The following is a 25,063-nucleotide window of genomic DNA, read 5'->3' as shown; positions in this document are numbered from 1 at the left end:
CTGGTCATGACAGAGCAGACCTTCACATCTATTACACTGTTCCACTAGTTGACAATAACAAATGCACTGGTCATGACAGAGCAGACCTTCACATCTATTACACTGTTCCACTAGCTGACAATCACAAATGCACTGGTCATGACAGAGCAGACCTTCACATCTATTACACTGTTCCACTAGTTGACAATAACAAATGCACTGGTCATGACAGAGCAGACCTTCACATCTATTACACTGTTCCACTAGCTGACAATCACAAATGCACTGGTCATGACAGAGCAGACCTTCACATCTATTACACTGTTCCACTAGCTGACAATCACAAGTGCACTAGTCATGACAGAGCAGACCTTCACATCTAATACACTGTTCCACTAGCTGACAATCACAAATGCACACGTCATGACAGAGCAGACCTTCACATCTATTACACTGTTCCACTAGCTGACAATCACAGTGCAATGGTCATGACAGAGCAGACCTGCACATCTATTACATTGTTCCACTAGCTGACAATCACAAATGCACTGGTCATGACAGAGCAGACCTTCACATCTAATACACTGTTCCACTAGCTGACAATCACAAATGCACACGTCATGACAGAGCAGACCTTCACATCTAATACACTGTTCCACTAGCTGACAATCACAGTGCAATGGTCATGACAGAGCAGACCTTCACATCTATTACACTGTTCTACGATCAGACAATCACAAATGCACTGGTCATGACAGAGCAGACCTTCACATCTAATACACTGTTCCACTAGCTGACAATCACAAATGCACTGGTCATGACAGAGCAGACCTTCACATCTATTACACTGTTCCACTAGCTGACAATCACAAATGCACTGGTCATGACAGAGCAGACCTTCACATCTATTACACTGTTCCACTAGCTGACAATCACAAATGCACTGGTCATGACAGAGCAGACCTTCACATCTATTACACTGTTCCACTAGCTGACAATCACAAATGCACTGGTCATTACAGAGCAGACCTTCACATCTAATACACTGTTCCACTAGCTGACAATCACAAATGCACTGGTCATGACAGAGCAGACCTTCACATCTAATACACTGTTCCACTAGCTGACAATCACAAATGCACTGGTCATGACAGAGCAGACCTTCATATCTAATACACTGTTCCACTAGCTGACAATCACAGTGCAATGGTCATGACAGAGCAGACCTTCACATCTATTACACTGTTCTACGATCAGACAATCACAAATGCAATGGTCATGACAGAGCAGACCTTCACATCTAATACACTGTTCCACTAGCTGACAATCACAGTGCAATGGTCATGACAGAGCAGACCTTCACATCTATTACACTGTTCCACTAGCTGACAATCACGAATGCACTGGTCATGACAGAGCAGACCTTCACATCTATTACACTGTTCCACTAGCTGACAATCACAAATGCACTGGTCATGACAGAGCAGACCTTCACATCTATTACACTGTTCCACTAGCTGACAATCACAAATGCACTGGTCATGACAGAGCAGACCTTCACATCTAATACACTGTTCCACTAGCTGACAATCACAAATGCACTGGTCATGACAGAGCAGACCTTCACATCTATTACACTGTTCCACTAGCTGACAATCACAAGTGCACTGGTCATGACAGAGCAGACCTTCACATCTAATACACTGTTCCACTAGCTGACAATCACAAATGCACTGGTCATGACAGAGCAGACCTTCGCATCTATTACACTGTTCCACTAGCTGACAATCACAAATACACTGGTCATGACAGAGCAGACCTTCACATCTATTACACTGTTCCACTAGCTAACAATCACAAATGCACTGGTCATGACAGAGTAGACCTTCACATCTATTACACTGTTCCACTAGATGACAATCACAAATGCACTGGACATGACAGAATAGACCTTCGCATCTAATACATTGTTCCCCTAGCTGACAATCACAAATGCACTGGTCATGGCAGAGCAGACCTCCACATCTAATACACTGTTCCACTAGCTGACAATCACAGTGCAATGGTCATGGCAGAGCAGACCTTCACATCTAATACACTGTTCCACTAGCTGACAATCACAGTGCAATGGTCATGACAGAGCAGACCTTCACATCTATTACATTGTTCCACTAGCTGACAATCACAAATGCACTGGTCATGACAGAGCAGACCTTCACATCTAATACACTGTTCCACTAGCCGACAATCACAAATGCACACGTCATGACAGAGCAGACCTTCACATCTATTACACTGTTCCACTAGCTGACAATCACAGTGCAATGGTCATGACAGAGCAGACCTTCACATCTATTACATTGTTCCACTAGCTGACAATCACAAATGCACTGGTCATGACAGAGCAGACCTTCACATCTAATACACTGTTCCACTAGCTAACAATCACAAATGCACACGTCATGACAGAGCAGACTTTCAAATCTAATACACTGTTCCACTAGCTGACAATCACAAATGCACTGGTCATGACAGAGCAGACTTTCAAATCTAATACACTGTTCCACTAGCTAACAATCACAAGTGCACTGGTCATGACAGAGCAGACCTTCACATCTATTACACTGTTCCACTAGCTGACAATCACAAATGCACTGGTCATGACAGAGCAGACCTTCATATCTAATACACTGTTCCACTAGCTGACAATCACAAATGCACTGGTCATGACAGAGTAGACCTTCACATCTATTACACTGTTCCACTAGCTGACAATCACAAATGCACTGGTCATGACAGAGCAGACCTTCACATCTAATACACAGTTCCACTAGCTGACAATCACAAGTGCACTGGTCATGACAGAGTAGACCTTCACATCTATTACACTGTTCCACTAGCTGACAATCACAAATGCACTGGTCATGACAGAGCAGACCTTCACATCTATTACACTGTTTCACTAGTTGACAATCACAAATGCACTGGTCATGACAGAGCAGACCTTCACATCTAATACACTGTTCCACTAGCTGACAATCACAAATGCACTGGTCATGACAGAGCAGACCTTCACATCTAATACTGTTCCACTAGCTGAAAATCACAAATGCACTGGTCATGACAGAGTAGACCTTCACATCTATTACACTGTTCCACTAGCTGACAATCACAAATGCACTGGTCATGGCAGAGCAGACCTTCACATCTAATACTGTTCCACTAGCTGAAAATCACAAATGCACTGGTCATGACAGAGTAGACCTTCACATCTATTACACTGTTCCACTAGCTGACAATCACAGTGCAATGGTCATGACAGAGCAGACCTTCACATCTAATACACTGTTCCACTAGCTGACAATCACAGTGCAATGGTCATGACAGAGCAGACCTTCACATCTAATACATTGTTCCACTAGTTGACAATCACAAATGCACTGGTCATGACAGAGCAGACCTTCACATCTAATACACTGTTCCACTAGCTGACAATCACAAATGCACTGGTCATGGCAGAGCAGACCTTCACATCTAATACACTGTTCCACTAGCTGACAATCACAGTGCAATGGTCATGACAGAGCAGACCTTCACATCTAATACACTGTTCCACTAGCTGACAATCACAAATGCACTGGTCATGACAGAGCAGACCTTCACATCTAATACATTGTTCCACAAGTTGACAATCACAAATGCACTGGTCATGACAGAGCAGACCTTCACATCTAATACACTGTTCCACTAGTTGACAATCACAAATGCACTGGTCATGACAGAGCAGACCTTCACATCTATTACACTGTTCCACTAGCTGACAATCACAAATGCACTGGTCATGACAGAGCAGACCTTCATATCTAATACACTGTTCCACTAGTTGACAATCACAAATGCACTGGTCATGACAGAGCAGACCTTCACATCTATTACACTGTTCCACTAGCTGACAATCACAAATGCACTGGTCATGACAGAGCAGACCTTCACATCTATTACACTGTTCCACTAGCTGACAATCACAAATGCACTGGTCATGACAGAGCAGACCTTCACATCTAATACACTGTTCCACTAGCTGACAATCACAAATGCACTGGTCATGACAGAGCAGACCTTCACATCTATTACACTGTTCCACTAGCTGACAATCACAAATGCACTGGTCATGACAGAGCAGACCTTCACATCTATTACACTGTTCCACTAGTTGACAATAACAAATGCACTGGTCATGACAGAGCAGACCTTCACATCTATTACACTGTTCCACTAGCTGACAATCACAAATGCACTGGTCATGACAGAGCAGACCTTCACATCTATTACACTGTTCCACTAGTTGACAATAACAAATGCACTGGTCATGACAGAGCAGACCTTCACATCTATTACACTGTTCCACTAGCTGACAATCACAAATGCACTGGTCATGACAGAGCAGACCTTCACATCTATTACACTGTTCCACTAGCTGACAATCACAAATGCACTGGTCATGACAGAGCAGACCTTCACATCTATTACACTGTTCCACTAGCTGACAATCACAAATGCACTGGTCATGACAGAGCAGACCTTCACATCTATTACACTGTTCCACTAGCTGACAATCACAAATGCGCTGGTCATGACAGAGCAGACCTTCACATCTAATACACTGTTCCACTAGCTGACAATCACAAATGCACTGGTCATGACAGAGCAGACCTTCACATCTAATACACTGTTCCACTAGCTGACAATCACAAATGCACTGGTCATGACAGAGCAGACCTTCACATCTAGTACACTGTTCCATGAGCTGACAATCACAAATGCACTGGTCATGACAGAGCAGACCTTCACATCTATTACACTGTTCTACGAGCAGACAATCACAGTGCAATGGTCATGACAGAGCAGACCTTCACATCTATTACACTGTTCTACGAGCAGACAATCACAGTGCAATGGTCATGACAGAGCAGACCTTCACATCTATTACACTGTTCCACTAGCTGACAATCACGAATGCACTGGTCATGACAGAGCAAACCTTCACATCTATTACACTGTTCCACTAGCTGACAATCACAAATGCACTGGTCATGACAGAGCAGACCTTCACATCTATTACACTGTTCCACTAGCTGACAATCACAAATGCACTGGTCATGACAGAGCAGACCTTCACATCTAATACACTGTTCCACTAGCTGACAATCACAAATGCACTGGTCATGACAGAGCAGACCTTCACATCTAATACACTGTTCCACTAGCTGACAATCACAAGTGCACTAGTCATGACAGAGCAGACCTTCACATCTAATACACTGTTCCACTAGCTGACAATCACAAATGCACACGTCATGACAGAGCAGACCTTCACATCTATTACACTGTTCCACTAGCTGACAATCACAGTGCAATGGTCATGACAGAGCAGACCTGCACATCTATTACATTGTTCCACTAGCTGACAATCACAAATGCACTGGTCATGACAGAGCAGACCTTCACATCTAATACACTGTTCCACTAGCTGACAATCACAAATGCACACGTCATGACAGAGCAGACCTTCACATCTAATACACTGTTCCACTAGCTGACAATCACAGTGCAATGGTCATGACAGAGCAGACCTTCACATCTATTACACTGTTCTACGATCAGACAATCACAAATGCACTGGTCATGACAGAGCAGACCTTCACATCTAATACACTGTTCCACTAGCTGACAATCACAAATGCACTGGTCATGACAGAGCAGACCTTCACATCTATTACACTGTTCCACTAGCTGACAATCACAAATGCACTGGTCATGACAGAGCAGACCTTCACATCTATTACACTGTTCCACTAGCTGACAATCACAAATGCACTGGTCATGACAGAGCAGACCTTCACATCTATTACACTGTTCCACTAGCTGACAATCACAAATGCACTGGTCATTACAGAGCAGACCTTCACATCTAATACACTGTTCCACTAGCTGACAATCACAAATGCACTGGTCATGACAGAGCAGACCTTCACATCTAATACACTGTTCCACTAGCTGACAATCACAAATGCACTGGTCATGACAGAGCAGACCTTCATATCTAATACACTGTTCCACTAGCTGACAATCACAGTGCAATGGTCATGACAGAGCAGACCTTCACATCTATTACACTGTTCTACGATCAGACAATCACAAATGCAATGGTCATGACAGAGCAGACCTTCACATCTAATACACTGTTCCACTAGCTGACAATCACAGTGCAATGGTCATGACAGAGCAGACCTTCACATCTAATACATTGTTCCACTAGTTGACAATCACAAATGCACTGGTCATGACAGAGCAGACCTTCACATCTAATACACTGTTCCACTAGCTGACAATCACAAATGCACTGGTCATGGCAGAGCAGACCTTCACATCTAATACACTGTTCCACTAGCTGACAATCACAGTGCAATGGTCATGACAGAGCAGACCTTCACATCTAATACACTGTTCCACTAGCTGACAATCACAAATGCACTGGTCATGACAGAGCAGACCTTCACATCTAATACATTGTTCCACAAGTTGACAATCACAAATGCACTGGTCATGACAGAGCAGACCTTCACATCTAATACACTGTTCCACTAGTTGACAATCACAAATGCACTGGTCATGACAGAGCAGACCTTCACATCTATTACACTGTTCCACTAGCTGACAATCACAAATGCACTGGTCATGACAGAGCAGACCTTCATATCTAATACACTGTTCCACTAGTTGACAATCACAAATGCACTGGTCATGACAGAGCAGACCTTCACATCTATTACACTGTTCCACTAGCTGACAATCACAAATGCACTGGTCATGACAGAGCAGACCTTCACATCTATTACACTGTTCCACTAGCTGACAATCACAAATGCACTGGTCATGACAGAGCAGACCTTCACATCTAATACACTGTTCCACTAGCTGACAATCACAAATGCACTGGTCATGACAGAGCAGACCTTCACATCTATTACACTGTTCCACTAGCTGACAATCACAAATGCACTGGTCATGACAGAGCAGACCTTCACATCTATTACACTGTTCCACTAGTTGACAATAACAAATGCACTGGTCATGACAGAGCAGACCTTCACATCTATTACACTGTTCCACTAGCTGACAATCACAAATGCACTGGTCATGACAGAGCAGACCTTCACATCTATTACACTGTTCCACTAGTTGACAATAACAAATGCACTGGTCATGACAGAGCAGACCTTCACATCTATTACACTGTTCCACTAGCTGACAATCACAAATGCACTGGTCATGACAGAGCAGACCTTCACATCTATTACACTGTTCCACTAGCTGACAATCACAAATGCACTGGTCATGACAGAGCAGACCTTCACATCTATTACACTGTTCCACTAGCTGACAATCACAAATGCACTGGTCATGACAGAGCAGACCTTCACATCTATTACACTGTTCCACTAGCTGACAATCACAAATGCGCTGGTCATGACAGAGCAGACCTTCACATCTAATACACTGTTCCACTAGCTGACAATCACAAATGCACTGGTCATGACAGAGCAGACCTTCACATCTAATACACTGTTCCACTAGCTGACAATCACAAATGCACTGGTCATGACAGAGCAGACCTTCACATCTAGTACACTGTTCCATGAGCTGACAATCACAAATGCACTGGTCATGACAGAGCAGACCTTCACATCTATTACACTGTTCTACGAGCAGACAATCACAGTGCAATGGTCATGACAGAGCAGACCTTCACATCTATTACACTGTTCTACGAGCAGACAATCACAGTGCAATGGTCATGACAGAGCAGACCTTCACATCTATTACACTGTTCCACTAGCTGACAATCACGAATGCACTGGTCATGACAGAGCAAACCTTCACATCTATTACACTGTTCCACTAGCTGACAATCACAAATGCACTGGTCATGACAGAGCAGACCTTCACATCTATTACACTGTTCCACTAGCTGACAATCACAAATGCACTGGTCATGACAGAGCAGACCTTCACATCTAATACACTGTTCCACTAGCTGACAATCACAAATGCACTGGTCATGACAGAGCAGACCTTCACATCTAATACACTGTTCCACTAGCTGACAATCACAAGTGCACTAGTCATGACAGAGCAGACCTTCACATCTAATACACTGTTCCACTAGCTGACAATCACAAATGCACACGTCATGACAGAGCAGACCTTCACATCTATTACACTGTTCCACTAGCTGACAATCACAGTGCAATGGTCATGACAGAGCAGACCTGCACATCTATTACATTGTTCCACTAGCTGACAATCACAAATGCACTGGTCATGACAGAGCAGACCTTCACATCTAATACACTGTTCCACTAGCTGACAATCACAAATGCACACGTCATGACAGAGCAGACCTTCACATCTAATACACTGTTCCACTAGCTGACAATCACAGTGCAATGGTCATGACAGAGCAGACCTTCACATCTATTACACTGTTCTACGATCAGACAATCACAAATGCACTGGTCATGACAGAGCAGACCTTCACATCTAATACACTGTTCCACTAGCTGACAATCACAAATGCACTGGTCATGACAGAGCAGACCTTCACATCTATTACACTGTTCCACTAGCTGACAATCACAAATGCACTGGTCATGACAGAGCAGACCTTCACATCTATTACACTGTTCCACTAGCTGACAATCACAAATGCACTGGTCATGACAGAGCAGACCTTCACATCTATTACACTGTTCCACTAGCTGACAATCACAAATGCACTGGTCATTACAGAGCAGACCTTCACATCTAATACACTGTTCCACTAGCTGACAATCACAAATGCACTGGTCATGACAGAGCAGACCTTCACATCTAATACACTGTTCCACTAGCTGACAATCACAAATGCACTGGTCATGACAGAGCAGACCTTCATATCTAATACACTGTTCCACTAGCTGACAATCACAGTGCAATGGTCATGACAGAGCAGACCTTCACATCTATTACACTGTTCTACGATCAGACAATCACAAATGCACTGGTCATGACAGAGCAGACCTTCACATCTAATACACTGTTCCACTAGCTGACAATCACAAATGCACTGGTCATGACAGAGCAGACCTTCACATCTATTACACTGTTCCACTAGCTGACAATCACAAATGCACTGGTCATGACAGAGCAGACCTTCACATCTATTACACTGTTCCACTAGCTGACAATCACAAATGCACTGGTCATGACAGAGCAGACCTTCACATCTATTACACTGTTCCACTAGCTGACAATCACAAATGCACTGGTCATTACAGAGCAGACCTTCACATCTAATACACTGTTCCACTAGCTGACAATCACAAATGCACTGGTCATGACAGAGCAGACCTTCACATCTAATACACTGTTCCACTAGCTGACAATCACAAATGCACTGGTCATGACAGAGCAGACCTTCACATCTAATACACTGTTCCACTAGCTGACAATCACAGTGCAATGGTCATGACAGAGCAGACCTTCACATCTATTACATTGTTCCACTAGCTGACAATCACAAATGCACTGGTCATGACAGAGCAGACCTTCACATCTAATACACTGTTCCACTAGCTGACAATCACAAATGCACTGGTCATGACAGAGCATACCTTCACATCTATTACATTGTTCCACTAGCTGACAATCACAAATGCACTGGTCATGACAGAGCAGACCTTCACATCTAATACACTGTTCCACTAGCTGACAATCACAAATGCACACGTCATGACAGAGCAGACCTTCACATCTAATACACTGTTCCACTAGCTGACAATCACAAATGCACTGGTCATGACAGAGCAGACCTTCACATCTAATACACTGTTCCACTAGCTGACAATCACAGTGCAATGGTCATGACAGAGCAGACCTTCACATCTATTACATTGTTCCACTAGCTGACAATCACAAATGCACTGGTCATGACAGAGCAGACCTTCACATCTAATACACTGTTCCACTAGCTGACAATCACAGTGCAATGGTCATGACAGAGCAGACCTTCACATCTATTACACTGTTCTACGAGCAGACAATCACAGTGCAATGGTCATGACAGAGCAGACCTTCACATCTATTACACTGTTCTACGAGCAGACAATCACAGTGCAATGGTCATGACAGAGCAGACCTTCACATCTAATACACTGTTCCACTAGCTGACAATCACAGTGCAATGGTCATGACAGAGCAGACCTTCACATCTATTACACTGTTCTACGAGCAGACAATCACAGTGCAATGGTCATGACAGAGCAGACCTTCACATCTAATACACTGTTCCACTAGCTGACAATCACAAATGCACTGGTCATGACAGAGCATACCTTCACATCTAATACACTGTTCCACTAGCTGACAATCACAAATGCACTGGTCATGACAGAGCAGACCTTCACATCTAATACACTGTTCCACTAGCTGACAATCACAAATGCACTGGTCATGACAGAGCAGACCTTCACATCTATTACACTGTTCCACTAGCTGACAATCACAAATGCACTGGTCATGACAGAGCAGACCTTCACATCTATTACACTGTTCCACTAGCTGACAATCACAAATGCACTGGTCATTACAGAGCAGACCTTCACATCTAATACACTGTTCCACTAGCTGACAATCACAAATGCACTGGTCATGGCAGAGCAGACCTTCACATCTAATACACTGTTCCACTAGCTGACAATCACAAATGCACTGGTCATGACAGAGCAGACCTTCACATCTAATACACTGTTCCACTAGCTGACAATCACAGTGCAATGGTCATGACAGAGCAGACCTTCACATCTATTACACTGTTCTACGATCAGACAATCACAAATGCACTGGTCATGACAGAGCAGACCTTCACATCTAATACACTGTTCCACTAGCTGACAATCACAAATGCACTGGTCATGACAGAGCAGACCTTCACATCTATTACACTGTTCCACTAGCTGACAATCACAAATGCACTGGTCATGACAGAGCAGACCTTCACATCTATTACACTGTTCCACTAGCTGACAATCACAAATGCACTGGTCATGACAGAGCAGACCTTCACATCTATTACACTGTTCCACTAGCTGACAATCACAAATGCACTGGTCATTACAGAGCAGACCTTCACATCTAATACACTGTTCCACTAGCTGACAATCACAAATGCACTGGTTATGACAGAGCAGACCTTCACATCTAATACACTGTTCCACTAGCTGACAATCACAAATGCACTGGTCATGACAGAGCAGACCTTCACATCTAATACACTGTTCCACTAGCTGACAATCACAGTGCAATGGTCATGACAGAGCAGACCTTCACATCTATTACATTGTTCCACTAGCTGACAATCACAAATGCACTGGTCATGACAGAGCAGACCTTCACATCTAATACACTGTTCCACTAGCTGACAATCACAAATGCACTGGTCATGACAGAGCATACCTTCACATCTATTACATTGTTCCACTAGCTGACAATCACAAATGCACTGGTCATGACAGAGCAGACCTTCACATCTAATACACTGTTCCACTAGCTGACAATCACAAATGCACACGTCATGACAGAGCAGACCTTCACATCTAATACACTGTTCCACTAGCTGACAATCACAAATGCACTGGTCATGACAGAGCAGACCTTCACATCTAATACACTGTTCCACTAGCTGACAATCACAGTGCAATGGTCATGACAGAGCAGACCTTCACATCTATTACATTGTTCCACTAGCTGACAATCACAAATGCACTGGTCATGACAGAGCAGACCTTCACATCTAATACACTGTTCCACTAGCTGACAATCACAGTGCAATGGTCATGACAGAGCAGACCTTCACATCTATTACACTGTTCTACGAGCAGACAATCACAGTGCAATGGTCATGACAGAGCAGACCTTCACATCTATTACACTGTTCTACGAGCAGACAATCACAGTGCAATGGTCATGACAGAGCAGACCTTCACATCTAATACACTGTTCCACTAGCTGACAATCACAGTGCAATGGTCATGACAGAGCAGACCTTCACATCTATTACACTGTTCTACGAGCAGACAATCACAGTGCAATGGTCATGACAGAGCAGACCTTCACATCTAATACACTGTTCCACTAGCTGACAATCACAAATGCACTGGTCATGACAGAGCATACCTTCACATCTAATACACTGTTCCACTAGCTGACAATCACAAATGCACTGGTCATGACAGAGCAGACCTTCACATCTATTACACTGTTCCACTAGCTGACAATCACAAATGCACTGGTCATTACAGAGCAGACCTTCACATCTAATACACTGTTCCACTAGCTGACAATCACAAATGCACTGGTCATGGCAGAGCAGACCTTCACATCTAATACACTGTTCCACTAGCTGACAATCACAAATGCACTGGTCATGACAGAGCAGACCTTCACATCTAATACACTGTTCCACTAGCTGACAATCACAGTGCAATGGTCATGACAGAGCAGACCTTCACATCTATTACACTGTTCTACGATCAGACAATCACAAATGCACTGGTCATGACAGAGCAGACCTTCACATCTAATACACTGTTCCACTAGCTGACAATCACAAATGCACTGGTCATGACAGAGCAGACCTTCACATCTATTACACTGTTCCACTAGCTGACAATCACAAATGCACTGGTCATGACAGAGCAGACCTTCACATCTATTACACTGTTCCACTAGCTGACAATCACAAATGCACTGGTCATGACAGAGCAGACCTTCACATCTATTACACTGTTCCACTAGCTGACAATCACAAATGCACTGGTCATTACAGAGCAGACCTTCACATCTAATACACTGTTCCACTAGCTGACAATCACAAATGCACTGGTTATGACAGAGCAGACCTTCACATCTAATACACTGTTCCACTAGCTGACAATCACAAATGCACTGGTCATGACAGAGCAGACCTTCACATCTAATACACTGTTCCACTAGCTGACAATCACAGTGCAATGGTCATGACAGAGCAGACCTTCACATCTATTACATTGTTCCACTAGCTGACAATCACAAATGCACTGGTCATGACAGAGCAGACCTTCACATCTAATACACTGTTCCACTAGCTGACAATCACAAATGCACTGGTCATGACAGAGCATACCTTCACATCTATTACATTGTTCCACTAGCTGACAATCACAAATGCACTGGTCATGACAGAGCAGACCTTCACATCTAATACACTGTTCCACTAGCTGACAATCACAAATGCACACGTCATGACAGAGCAGACCTTCACATCTAATACACTGTTCCACTAGCTGACAATCACAAATGCACTGGTCATGACAGAGCAGACCTTCACATCTAATACACTGTTCCACTAGCTGACAATCACAGTGCAATGGTCATGACAGAGCAGACCTTCACATCTATTACATTGTTCCACTAGCTGACAATCACAAATGCACTGGTCATGACAGAGCAGACCTTCACATCTAATACACTGTTCCACTAGCTGACAATCACAGTGCAATGGTCATGACAGAGCAGACCTTCACATCTATTACACTGTTCTACGAGCAGACAATCACAGTGCAATGGTCATGACAGAGCAGACCTTCACATCTATTACACTGTTCTACGAGCAGACAATCACAGTGCAATGGTCATGACAGAGCAGACCTTCACATCTAATACACTGTTCCACTAGCTGACAATCACAGTGCAATGGTCATGACAGAGCAGACCTTCACATCTATTACACTGTTCTACGAGCAGACAATCACAGTGCAATGGTCATGACAGAGCAGACCTTCACATCTAATACACTGTTCCACTAGCTGACAATCACAAATGCACTGGTCATGACAGAGCATACCTTCACATCTAATACACTGTTCCACTAGCTGACAATCACAAATGCACTGGTCATGACAGAGCAGACCTTCACATCTAGTACACTGTTCCACTAGCTGACAATCACAAATGCACTGGTCATGACAGAGCAGACCTTCACATCTATTACACTGTTCCACTAGCTGACAATCACAAGTGCACTGGTCATGACAGAGCAGACCTTCACATCTAATACACTGTTCCACTAGCTGACAATCACAAATGCACACGTCATGACAGAGCAGACCTTCACATCTAATACACTGTTCCACTAGCTGACAATCACAGTGCAATGGTCATGACAGAGCAGACCTTCATATCTATTACACTGTTCTACGAGCAGACAATCACAGTGCAATGGTCATGACAGAGCAGACCTTCACATCTAATACACTGTTCCACTAGCTGACAATCACATTGCAATGGTCATGACAGAGCAGACCTTCACATCTATTACACTGTTCTACGAGCACACAATCACAGTGCAATAGTCATGACAGAGCAGACCTTCACATCTAATACATTGTTCCACTAGCTGACAATCACAAATGCACTGGTCATGACAGAGCAGACCTTCACATCTAATACACTGTTCCACTAGCTAACAATCACAAATGCACACGTCATGACAGAGCAGACTTTCAAATCTAATACACTGTTCCACTAGCTGACAATCACAAATGCACTGGTCATGACAGAGCAGACCTTCACATCTATTACACTGTTCCACTAGCTGACAATCACAAGTGCACTGGTCATGACAGAGCAGACCTTCACATCTATTACACTGTTCCACTAGCTGACAATCACAAATGCACTGGTCATGACAGAGCAGACCTTCACATCTATTAAACTGTTCTACGAGCACACAATCACAGTGCAATGGTCATGACAGAGCAGACCTTCACATCTAATACACTGTTCCACTAGCTGACAATCACAGTGCAATGGTCATGACAGAGCAGACCTTCACATCTATTACACTGTTCTACGAGCAGACAATCACAGTGCAATGATCATGACAGAGCAGACCTTCACATCTATTACACTGTTCTACGAGCAGACAATCACAGTACAATGGTCATGACAGTGCATACCTTCCCATCTATTACACTGTTCCACTAGCTGACAATCACAAATGCACTGGACATGACAGAGCAGACCTTCACATCTAATACACTGTTCCACTAGATGACAATCACAAGTGCAATGGTCATGACTGAGCAGACCTTCACATCTATTACACTGTTCCACTAGCTGACAATCACAAATGCACTGGTCATGACAGAGCAGACCTTCACATCTAATACACTGCTCCACTAGCTGACAATCACAAATGCACTGGTCATGACAGAGCAGACCTTCACATCTATTACACTGTTCCACTAGCTGACAATCACAAGTGCACTGGTCATGACAGAGCAGACCTTCACATCTATTACACTGTTCCACTAGCTGACAATCACAAATGCACTGGTCATGACAGAGCAGACCTTCACATCTATTACACTGTTCCACTAGCTGACAATCACAAATGCACTGGTCATGACAGAGCAGACCTTCACATCTAATACACTGTTCCACTAGCTGACAGTCACAAATGCACTGGTCATGACAGAGCAGACCTTCACATCTATTACACTGTTCCACTAGCTGACAATCACAAGTGCACTGGTCATGACAGAGCAGACCTTCACATCTAGTACACTGTTCCACTAGCTGACAATAACAAATGCACTGGTCATGACAGAGCAGACCTTCACATCTATTACACTGTTCCACTAGCTGACAATCACAAATGCACTGGTCATGACAGAGCAGACCTTCACATCTAATACACTGTTCCACTAGCTGACAATCACAAATGCACTGGTCATGACAGAGCAGACCTTCACATCTATTACACTGTTCCACTAGCTGACAATCACAAATGCACTGGTCATGACAGAGCAGACCTTCACATCTATACTGTCAGATCATAATGTACCTTAGTCTGAATGGTATCTATGTGTTGTACTACACTCTCACAACTTGAGTCTTCAGTCAGATTACATACTACCACATAAAGTATAGATTGGTCCATGACAAGTTGATGACAATGCTGAAAGATCTATAAGCAATAGTTTAAATATATTTAGATCTGAAAACAACATGATTCTATTCTATTCTATTCTATTCTATTCTATTCTATTCTATTCTATTCTATTCTATTCTATTCTATTCTATTCTATTCTATTCTATTCTATTCTATTCTATTCCACTGTTCTGTTTGATATTAGCTAATTTGTAGCGTGGGATATATTGTTTTGAATTATATAAGAAAAATACCATATGCATGTACATATACTATGCGATATGTATTTTATGAGCAGCAACAACAAGTTTGATTTCAAGTCATTTCGTATTTCATGTGGACCCTCAACACAATATATATAGTGACTTATAAGCCTGGTTAGCTGGTTGACAAAAAATGCTTATTTTGCGTTTTGTATTTTCATAGTTATATGTAAGAATTCAATGTCCCACGTCAATATAATAAACAATCTACCAATACTACTACTACAACTATATAAGTTTTCAAAAGTCTTGGTGCATCTATGTTACTTATGTTTAAATAAACTATACAGAGTTTTATGTTGAAATGTATGGCAGGCCAATTCTACAATCAAGTATTCATTCCATGATGCAATTCACAATGCCTTGCATTGAATGACTACATGGTGCTATTCACCAATGTATTGCATTGAATGACCACATGATGCAATTTACCAATGTATTGCATTGAATGACCTCATGATGCAATTTTCCAATGTATTGCATTGAATGACCTCGTGATGCAATTCACCAATGTATTGCATTGAATGACCTCATGATGCAATTCACCAATGTATTGCAGTTGATATGACCTCATGATGCAATTCACCAATGCATTGCATTGAATGACCACATGATGCAATTCACCAATGTATTGCAGTTGATATGACCTCATGGTGCAATTCATCAATGCATTGCAGTTTATATGACCTCATGATGCAATTCACCAATGCATTGCAGTTGATATGACCTCATGATGCAATTCACCAATGTATTGCATTGAATGACCACATGATGCAATTTACCAATGTATTGCAGTTGATATGACCTCATGGTGCAATTCATCAATGCATTGCAGTTTATATGACCTCACGGTGCTATTCACCAATGCCTTGCATTGAATGACCACATGATGCAATTCACCAATGTATTGCAGTTGATATGACCTAATGGTGCAATTCATCAATGCATTGCAGTTGATATGACCACATGATGCTATTCACCAATGTATTGCAGTTGATATGACCTCATGGTGCAATTCACCAATGTATTGCATTGAATGACCTCATGATGCAATTCACCAATGCATTGCAGTTGATATGACCTCATGGTGCAATTCACAAATGCCTTGCATTGAATGACCACATGATGCAATTCACCAATGTATTGCAGTTGATATGACCTCATGGTGCAATTCACCAATGTATTGCAGTTGATATGACCTCATGATGCTATTCACCAATGCCTTGCATTGAATGACCACATGATGCAATTCACCAATGTATTGCAGTTGATATGACCTCATGGTGCAATTCATCAATGCATTGCAGTCTATATGACCTCATGATGCAATTCACCAATGCATTGCAGTTGATATGACCACATGATGCTATTCACCAATGTATTGCAGTTGATATGACCTCATGATGCAATTCACCAATGCATTGCATTGAATGACCACATGATGCAATTCACCAATGTATTGCAGTTGATATGACCTCATGGTACAATTCATCAATGCATTGCAGTTTATATGACCTCATGATGCAATTCACCAATGCATTGCAGTTGATATGACCTCATGATGCAATTCACCAATGCATTGCAGTTGATATGACCTCATGATGCAATTCACCAATGCATTGCATTGAATGACCACATGGTGCAATTCACCAATGTATTGCATTGAATGACCTCATGATGCTATTTGTGTCAATCACAGCATATTTTGTCATTTTACTTGTGTCTACCATTTACATATGGAGAATAGATGAAAAGCAGCATTTTCATTAAACCATATGATACACATAATAACACTATCCACAGATCCATAGAGTTTCGAAGGATTTATATAATTGGTAGAAGAGAGTTAAAAGAGAATAGTTAAAATCAATATCTCTAACAGCAAAATCATCCACATGCACAAACTATGATGACTTAACAAATGTGCTGGTAATTGTGATTCAATGTCAAGTACATCATTTGTTTGATAAGCATAAACTTGATTCCACTATTGGCTGTGCAATTCTGTGTCTCATTGTAACACCAATAAAGGTCAAACTTATATGTAATCAATAAAACTAAGCAGTTATTGAGCTACATGTCTACGTGAGGAAAGTACTGAAACAAGATAATCAATAACAGGTAGGAAAATGCTGTGTTGTCATGACAACGAGCAACAGCTGTACTCTGTTCTTGTATAGTCAACCTATCACTGATAACACCCACAGACCTATTCAGACTGACATCAGAGTTTCCTTTTTCAAAAAATAGCTGAACTAAAACAGTATCTTTGATGTCTTTCAAAGAGTTGTCATGGCAACATCACACTTTGTTGATTATAAAATTATTTTTAATACCCAGCAATACAAACATTTAGTTAATCAGAAATTAGTACAAAATGTAAATATACATATGATCATACATGTAGTTGTCATGAATATAGTAGTATGTTTATTATCATGATATTAAGTAACACCACTCATCCTACAACAGATTTAAAACTTATTCCAAAACACACTGCTGAGAGAGTGTATATTTTTTTCATAAATTCAATATTTTTATCTTCATATAAGAAAAAAAGAAGCTTAATATTATTATAATTATTATAGTACTTTAATTTGTATTCTCTCTATCTGATTAGGCATAAATTTATGCAATAACACGTAAGCACTTATATAACAATTTGTGTCTATTGGGATTTGGTATTTTTTTCTTGTTGTTCTCATAGCAACTATATGAAGTCATTTATTGTCTTACTTACTAATCTGTTTTTGGTTCTGTGCATATCTCCCTTTCTGCCAAAAAAATTTGAATTACTAGTGCTGAATTTGTTCAATGATAATCATTGCTCAAAGTGCATGTTAATTATTTTAAGTATTTGTTTAATTTTACATAGATTCTTTATTTCAGCTTTGTCAAATAATTGCATTGCAAGAATTGTTAGCATTTTTCATGATTATTGTTAATATTTTTAATCCACAACTTTATGTACTGTATTTGTATGTGTTTTCGTAACATTTGTCATATGGAACACAGCTACAGTCTTTTTTATGTCAATAAAATGTAAATAAAATTGTGCTGTTGCAAAAACTCTTGCGAGAGTATACTTATAGCCATTGTCTCTAAATCTCTCATAGTATATAATAAGTACTTTCATACTTCCATGTACTATGCATATATTAAAATATAATCAAACTACCACAAGCTAACAAATATTGAATTTCTATTTATGATTATTTAAATATTATGGTTTGACAAGGTTGTATTTAATAAAAACATGTTTTACTCACAGTTCTGCCCGAGGTGTCCCACATGTCCAGACCAAGAATCTTCTCATCTGGACTCAATTCTCTCTCAAGCAGTACTTCTGGAGAAAAAAAAACACAGAACTTATGGATTTAATTAATTTTTCAGATATGGTTGATACTTTCCTGGAAAAAACGAGCAGACTGTTAGTTAATATAACTTCATTGTTTGTGATGCTTTGTAAAAAAAAAAAAGCATTTTTCAAGGTCAATTAAATGTAGTTATTAATCTTTCCAATGAGAAATATTACAGCTGTTTTAAAAGTTGTAATAATTATTGATTAAATGTGAACCACAGCTACCATAGTAACCAGAAAAAACATGATTATATATGAATAATGTTATATATTTTTTGTGGAGAAAGGAGGATTTACAGTGAGAAAGTAAAGTTGCATAAGATCAATGAATTTGATATCACTAGTACAAAGGTATGTAATTTTGAAATGATTCAAGTATTATCCAATTCGCAATCAGTTTTGTGCCTAGAAGTGTCCAAGTAAAGAATTACCACCTGTTTTTAATTGATTTATATATGTGAATACTATGTAGATAATTTGAAACATTTTATTTTCATGTTGAAGTGACAGCATTGGGTTACTCACCGTTTGCTACACCGTGAAATGGATTCCATAACTCAACATTAACTCCATCCGTGGGGTGATCCACAAGCTTAGCAGTATCCGTGATTAATGACTGCACCAAACTACTTTTTCCGCTTCCCTGGTTTCCAAGAAACAACACACGCAGTCGGTATCCAAGATGCCTTTTCCTATAGAAATCAGTGATTCCGTCTACATCCTTGTTAATAATCTCAGGGGGTGGGAATGACAGCTCCTTGCACATTTTCACATCAAACTGCACTAAGAATGCCAATCGGAGAATAGTGATGGGAATTTTCTTTACTCCAGTGTTGTGGAAATTGACATTTTGGAGAAGGCCGCAGTGAAGTGTCAAAGCCCGTAGTGAAGCATCAGTGATCTGTTTGCAGTTCTCAACGCTGATGAATTCCAATAAAGTACAGTGTTCAGCTAGATATTTGACACTTTGATCAGTCACATTTACACAATTCCCTACATCGACATGCTGTAGATTTATACACTTTTCTGATAAAGCTTTCAAACCTTTGTCTGAAATGGACGTACTGTTGAATGCCACACTGCGAAGAAGCCGACAGTTAGTTGCCAGCCCGATCAGGCTTCCATCAGTCACATGAGCACATGAACTAAAATCGATTGCGTTTAAACTTTCATGAAAACATTCGGCAACATAACTAATTCCAATATCAGTTATTCCTTTGAAACCAACAAAGGTTGTGGCTAGAAGATCTGATGTAAAATGACCAACAAGCACACTTAGAACGTCATCAACTAGTGGCCAATCTGTACCATTTTCGTATATGAAGGCAATTGACTGCAACTTTTTACAATGCTTCCCCAGTGAAATGATAGACTTTTGACCCAAATTATTACACCCGATGAACTTCACATGCTGCAGCTCTTTGCAGCGATTGGCAATGACTTCCACAGCCGCATCAGTGAATTTATACAATTTACGTGCCTCCAACGTACGTAGCTTTCGGTTTATGACGTGAATGAATTGAAGAACGCTGTTATCATCAATACACAGACATTCATCCAACACTAGATTATCCAAGGCAGGTGCTTCAAGCAGACTTTCCTGTAGCAGAGTAAGCAATGAAAGAAACAATATTGTCAATAGTAGTTGGCATGTACCATTCCATCATGGGGGTGTAAGCTAGTGATGAGTAGTACTTCAACATGTCAATCACATGAACTTGTGTTGTCAAGGTCTTAGTTCAAACCAAATGTACATTGCATTATGGGTGAATAAAACCTATTCCACACAACAAAAATATAATCATTTTTTTGAAAAAATTACTGAATTAAATATAATTATTTTTTTTAAATTTGTATTTTTAGATTTTATACAACAATATACACATTTTTTACCTCATATGTCACCAAACAAAATTTCAAGATGTGAAGAAATACTTTTACTTAAGAAACCATTGCATTAACAACTATGTCATTTTTTTAGTTCTCTATAATTAATATTTATACATTGTAGTATTGACAATTTTAAATAATTACATTATTATATAATTTTCATTTCGTTTCAAACCTGAAGTCGCAAGCTATTCAATTTGAGTCACAAAAAGCAAAACAACATTATGTCCATATTTATGTCACAAACACATGTACTGTATTTGCTCTATTAGTAACGCATACAGTTTAATACGTAAATGTGAAAGGTATTTCTATGGTCAAAATAAGTAATATTTTAATGATTCAGTATTCAACAAATGTAAGTTTTTGTTTATCTGCGCTTCTATTGGAGATGTGCTTCTAATAGAGTAAATACAGTATAAATAATAATTAAAAAATTGTGTATTATATATGAAAACAAAATATGTAAAATTTTATAGTATCGGTATTATACTCTCTTGAACCTTTAATTAATAAAAACACTTAATACTTATATATTCTCAATATTTGAAGTATTAGAACCTGTATTTTATGTATTCTCAATATTTGAAGTATTAGAACCTGTATTTTATGTATTCTCAATATTTGAAGTATTAGAACCTGTATATTATGTATTCTCAATATTTGAAGTATTAGAACCTGTATTTTATGTATTCTCAATATTTGAAGTATTAGAACCTGTATTTTATGTATTCTCAATATTTGAAGTATTAGAACCTGTATTTTATGTATTCTCAATATTTGAAGTATTAGAACCTGTATTTTATGTATTCTCAATATTTGAAGTATTAGAACCTGTATTTTATGTATTCTCAATATTTGAAGTATTAGAACCTGTATTTTATGTATTCTCAATATTTGAAGTATTAGAACCTGTATTTTATGTATTAGAAGCATTGGGCTAGAACCTGTAGGCTCCTTAAGTCACAGTGATTCACAGTAATTAGTGTAGGTATTGGCTGTCCATTTATACATTCATGGTCCATTCCATTTTGTATTCCCATGCAGTCCTGTAACTTCTTTATTTGATTTACTGATTGAATACAAATAATAGATTCAATCTGTCTTCACTCATAAATGAAATGTTCTTGACAGGTTTAGGCCACACATTTCACGACCTTTCTATTTTCTCATATGATCCTAACAAATCATAAAATATGCACTTGCTACATGTACGCGTCAGTTTGATGATGATGAATGTAAGTTTTAGTACCTGGCACTTTGCCAACTCACATGTGCTCTTAAAAATATATCGATTTTGAAAATATGATCATAAAAAAAATCCATTACTCAAATCCATTTTTTTAATGGATGATATTATCAGAAATGTTTAATCGGCTGCAAAGACAAATATAAAAGTATTTTATTGGTCCATAATATTACAAAATACAGTAATAAATGGAGTATATAACAAATTGTGTTAGTAAAGTAATAAGCAAAATTATTGATGTCACATTCTAACATTTTCTTTTGTTTACATCGGATGTTGAAAAGATACAACATGTGACAGAAATATAATACTGACATGAATCTCAATAAACGTTTTCATTTTGGGCTACGCGTCATTCGATAACATTCGACTGCATGAAATATGCTGCACTGTATGAAGCTGTAAAATCGACTGCAACAAATATATTGCACTGTGTGGAGCTGCATAATCGACTGCATTAAATATGCTGCACTGTGTGGAGCTGTAACATTGACTGCATTAAATATGCTGCACTGTGTGGAGCTGCATAATCGACTGCATTAAATATGCTGCACTGTGTGGAGCTGTAACATTGACTGCATTAAATATGCTGCACTGTGTGGAGCTGCATAATCGACTGCATTAAATATGCTGCACTGTGTGGAGCTGTAACATTGACTGCATCAAATATGCTGCACTGTGTGGAGCTGTAACATTGACTGCATTAAATATGCTGCACTGTGTGGAGCTGCATAATCGACTGCATCAAATATATTGCACTGTGTGGAGCTGTAAAATTTACTACATCAAATATACTGCACTGTGTGGAGCTGTAAAATTTACTACATCAAATATACTGCACTGTGTGGAGCTGCAGAATTGACTGCTTCAAATATACTGCACTGTGTGGAGCTGCAGAATTGACTGCATCAAATATGCTGCACTGTGTGGAGCTGCATAATCGACCGCATTAAATATGCTGCGCTGTGGAGCTGAAGAATCGACTGCATCAAATATGTTGCATCATGGAGCTGCAGATTTGACTGCATCAAATATGCTGTATCATGGAGCTGCAGAATTGACTGCATCAAATATGCTGCATCATGGAGCTGCAAAACTGACCGCATCAAATATGCTGCGCTGTGGAGCTGCAAAACTGACTGCATCAAACATGCTGCATCAAGGAGCTGCAGAATCGACTGCATCAAATATACTGCACTGTGTGGAGCTGCAGAATTGACTGCATCAAATATTCTACACTGTGAAGCTGCAAAACTGACTGCATCAAATATGCTGCATCAAGGAGCTGCAGAATCGACTGCATCAAATATACTGCACTGAGTGGAGCTGCAGAATCGACTGCATCAAATATGCTGCACTGTGTGGAGCTGCAGAATCGACTGCATCAAATATGCTGCACTGTGTGGAGCTGCAGAATCGACTGCATCAAATATGCTGCACTGTGTGGAGCTGCAGAATCGACGGCATCAAATATGCTGCACTGTGTGGAGCTGCAGGATTGACTGCATCAAATATTCTACACTGTGAAGCTGCAAAACTGACTGCATCAAATATGCTGCATCATGGAGCTGCAGAATCGACTGCATCAAATATACTGCACTGTGTGGAGCTGCAGAATTGACTGCATCAAATATTCTACACTGTGAAGCTGCAAAACTGACCGCATTAAATATGCTGCGCTGTGGAGCTGAAGAATCGACTGCATCAAATATGCTGCACAGTGGAGCTGCAGAATCAACTGCATCAAATATGTTGCATCATGGAGCTGCAGAATTGACTGCATCAAATATTCTACACTGTGGAGCTGCAAAACTGACTGCATCAAATATGCTGCGCTGTGGAGCTGCAGAATCGACTGCATCAAATATGCTGCACAGTGGAGCTGCAGAATCAACTGCATCAAATATGCTGCACAGTGTGGAGCTGCAGAATCGACTGCATCGAATATGCTGCATCAAGGAGCTGCAGAATCGACTGCATCAAATATACTGCACTGTGTGGAGCTGCAGAATTGACTGCATCAAATATTCTACACTGTGAAGCTGCAAAACTGACTGCATCAAACATGCTGCATCAAGGAGCTGCAGAATCGACTGCATCAAATATACTGCACTGAGTGGAGCTGCAGAATCGACTGCATCAAATATGCTGCACTGTGTGGAGCTGCAGAATCGACTGCATCAAATATGCTGCACTGTGTGGAGCTGCAGAATCGACTGCATCAAATATGCTGCACTGTGTGGAGC

At 40.4% G+C, this 25,063-nt stretch overlaps 1 protein-coding gene across 1 annotated transcript in view; it reads right to left on the bottom strand.

Annotated features, from left to right (window-relative positions):
• The window catches only part of LOC144345063 (uncharacterized), a 79,837-nt gene extending 59,346 nt beyond the window's left edge, over positions 1 to 20,491 (bottom strand). The window contains exons 1-3 of the mRNA XM_085496976.1: positions 20,204 to 20,491; positions 19,587 to 19,663; positions 15,968 to 16,090 (exon numbers count right to left, since the gene is read on the bottom strand). Coding sequence (XP_085353102.1) covers positions 15,968 to 16,090; positions 19,587 to 19,663; positions 20,204 to 20,444 — 441 coding nt within the window. The 5' untranslated portion in view covers positions 20,445 to 20,491. The remainder of the gene's footprint in view (positions 1 to 15,967; positions 16,091 to 19,586; positions 19,664 to 20,203) is intronic.
• Positions 20,492 to 25,063: the final 4,572 nt, after the last annotated feature.

Source organism: Saccoglossus kowalevskii, chromosome 3 (genome assembly GCF_978046115.1).
Source record: "Saccoglossus kowalevskii chromosome 3, keSacKowa6.1, whole genome shotgun sequence".
Lineage (NCBI taxonomy): Eukaryota > Metazoa > Hemichordata > Enteropneusta > Harrimaniidae > Saccoglossus > Saccoglossus kowalevskii.
This window is presented reverse-complemented; position numbering and strand designations above follow the sequence as displayed.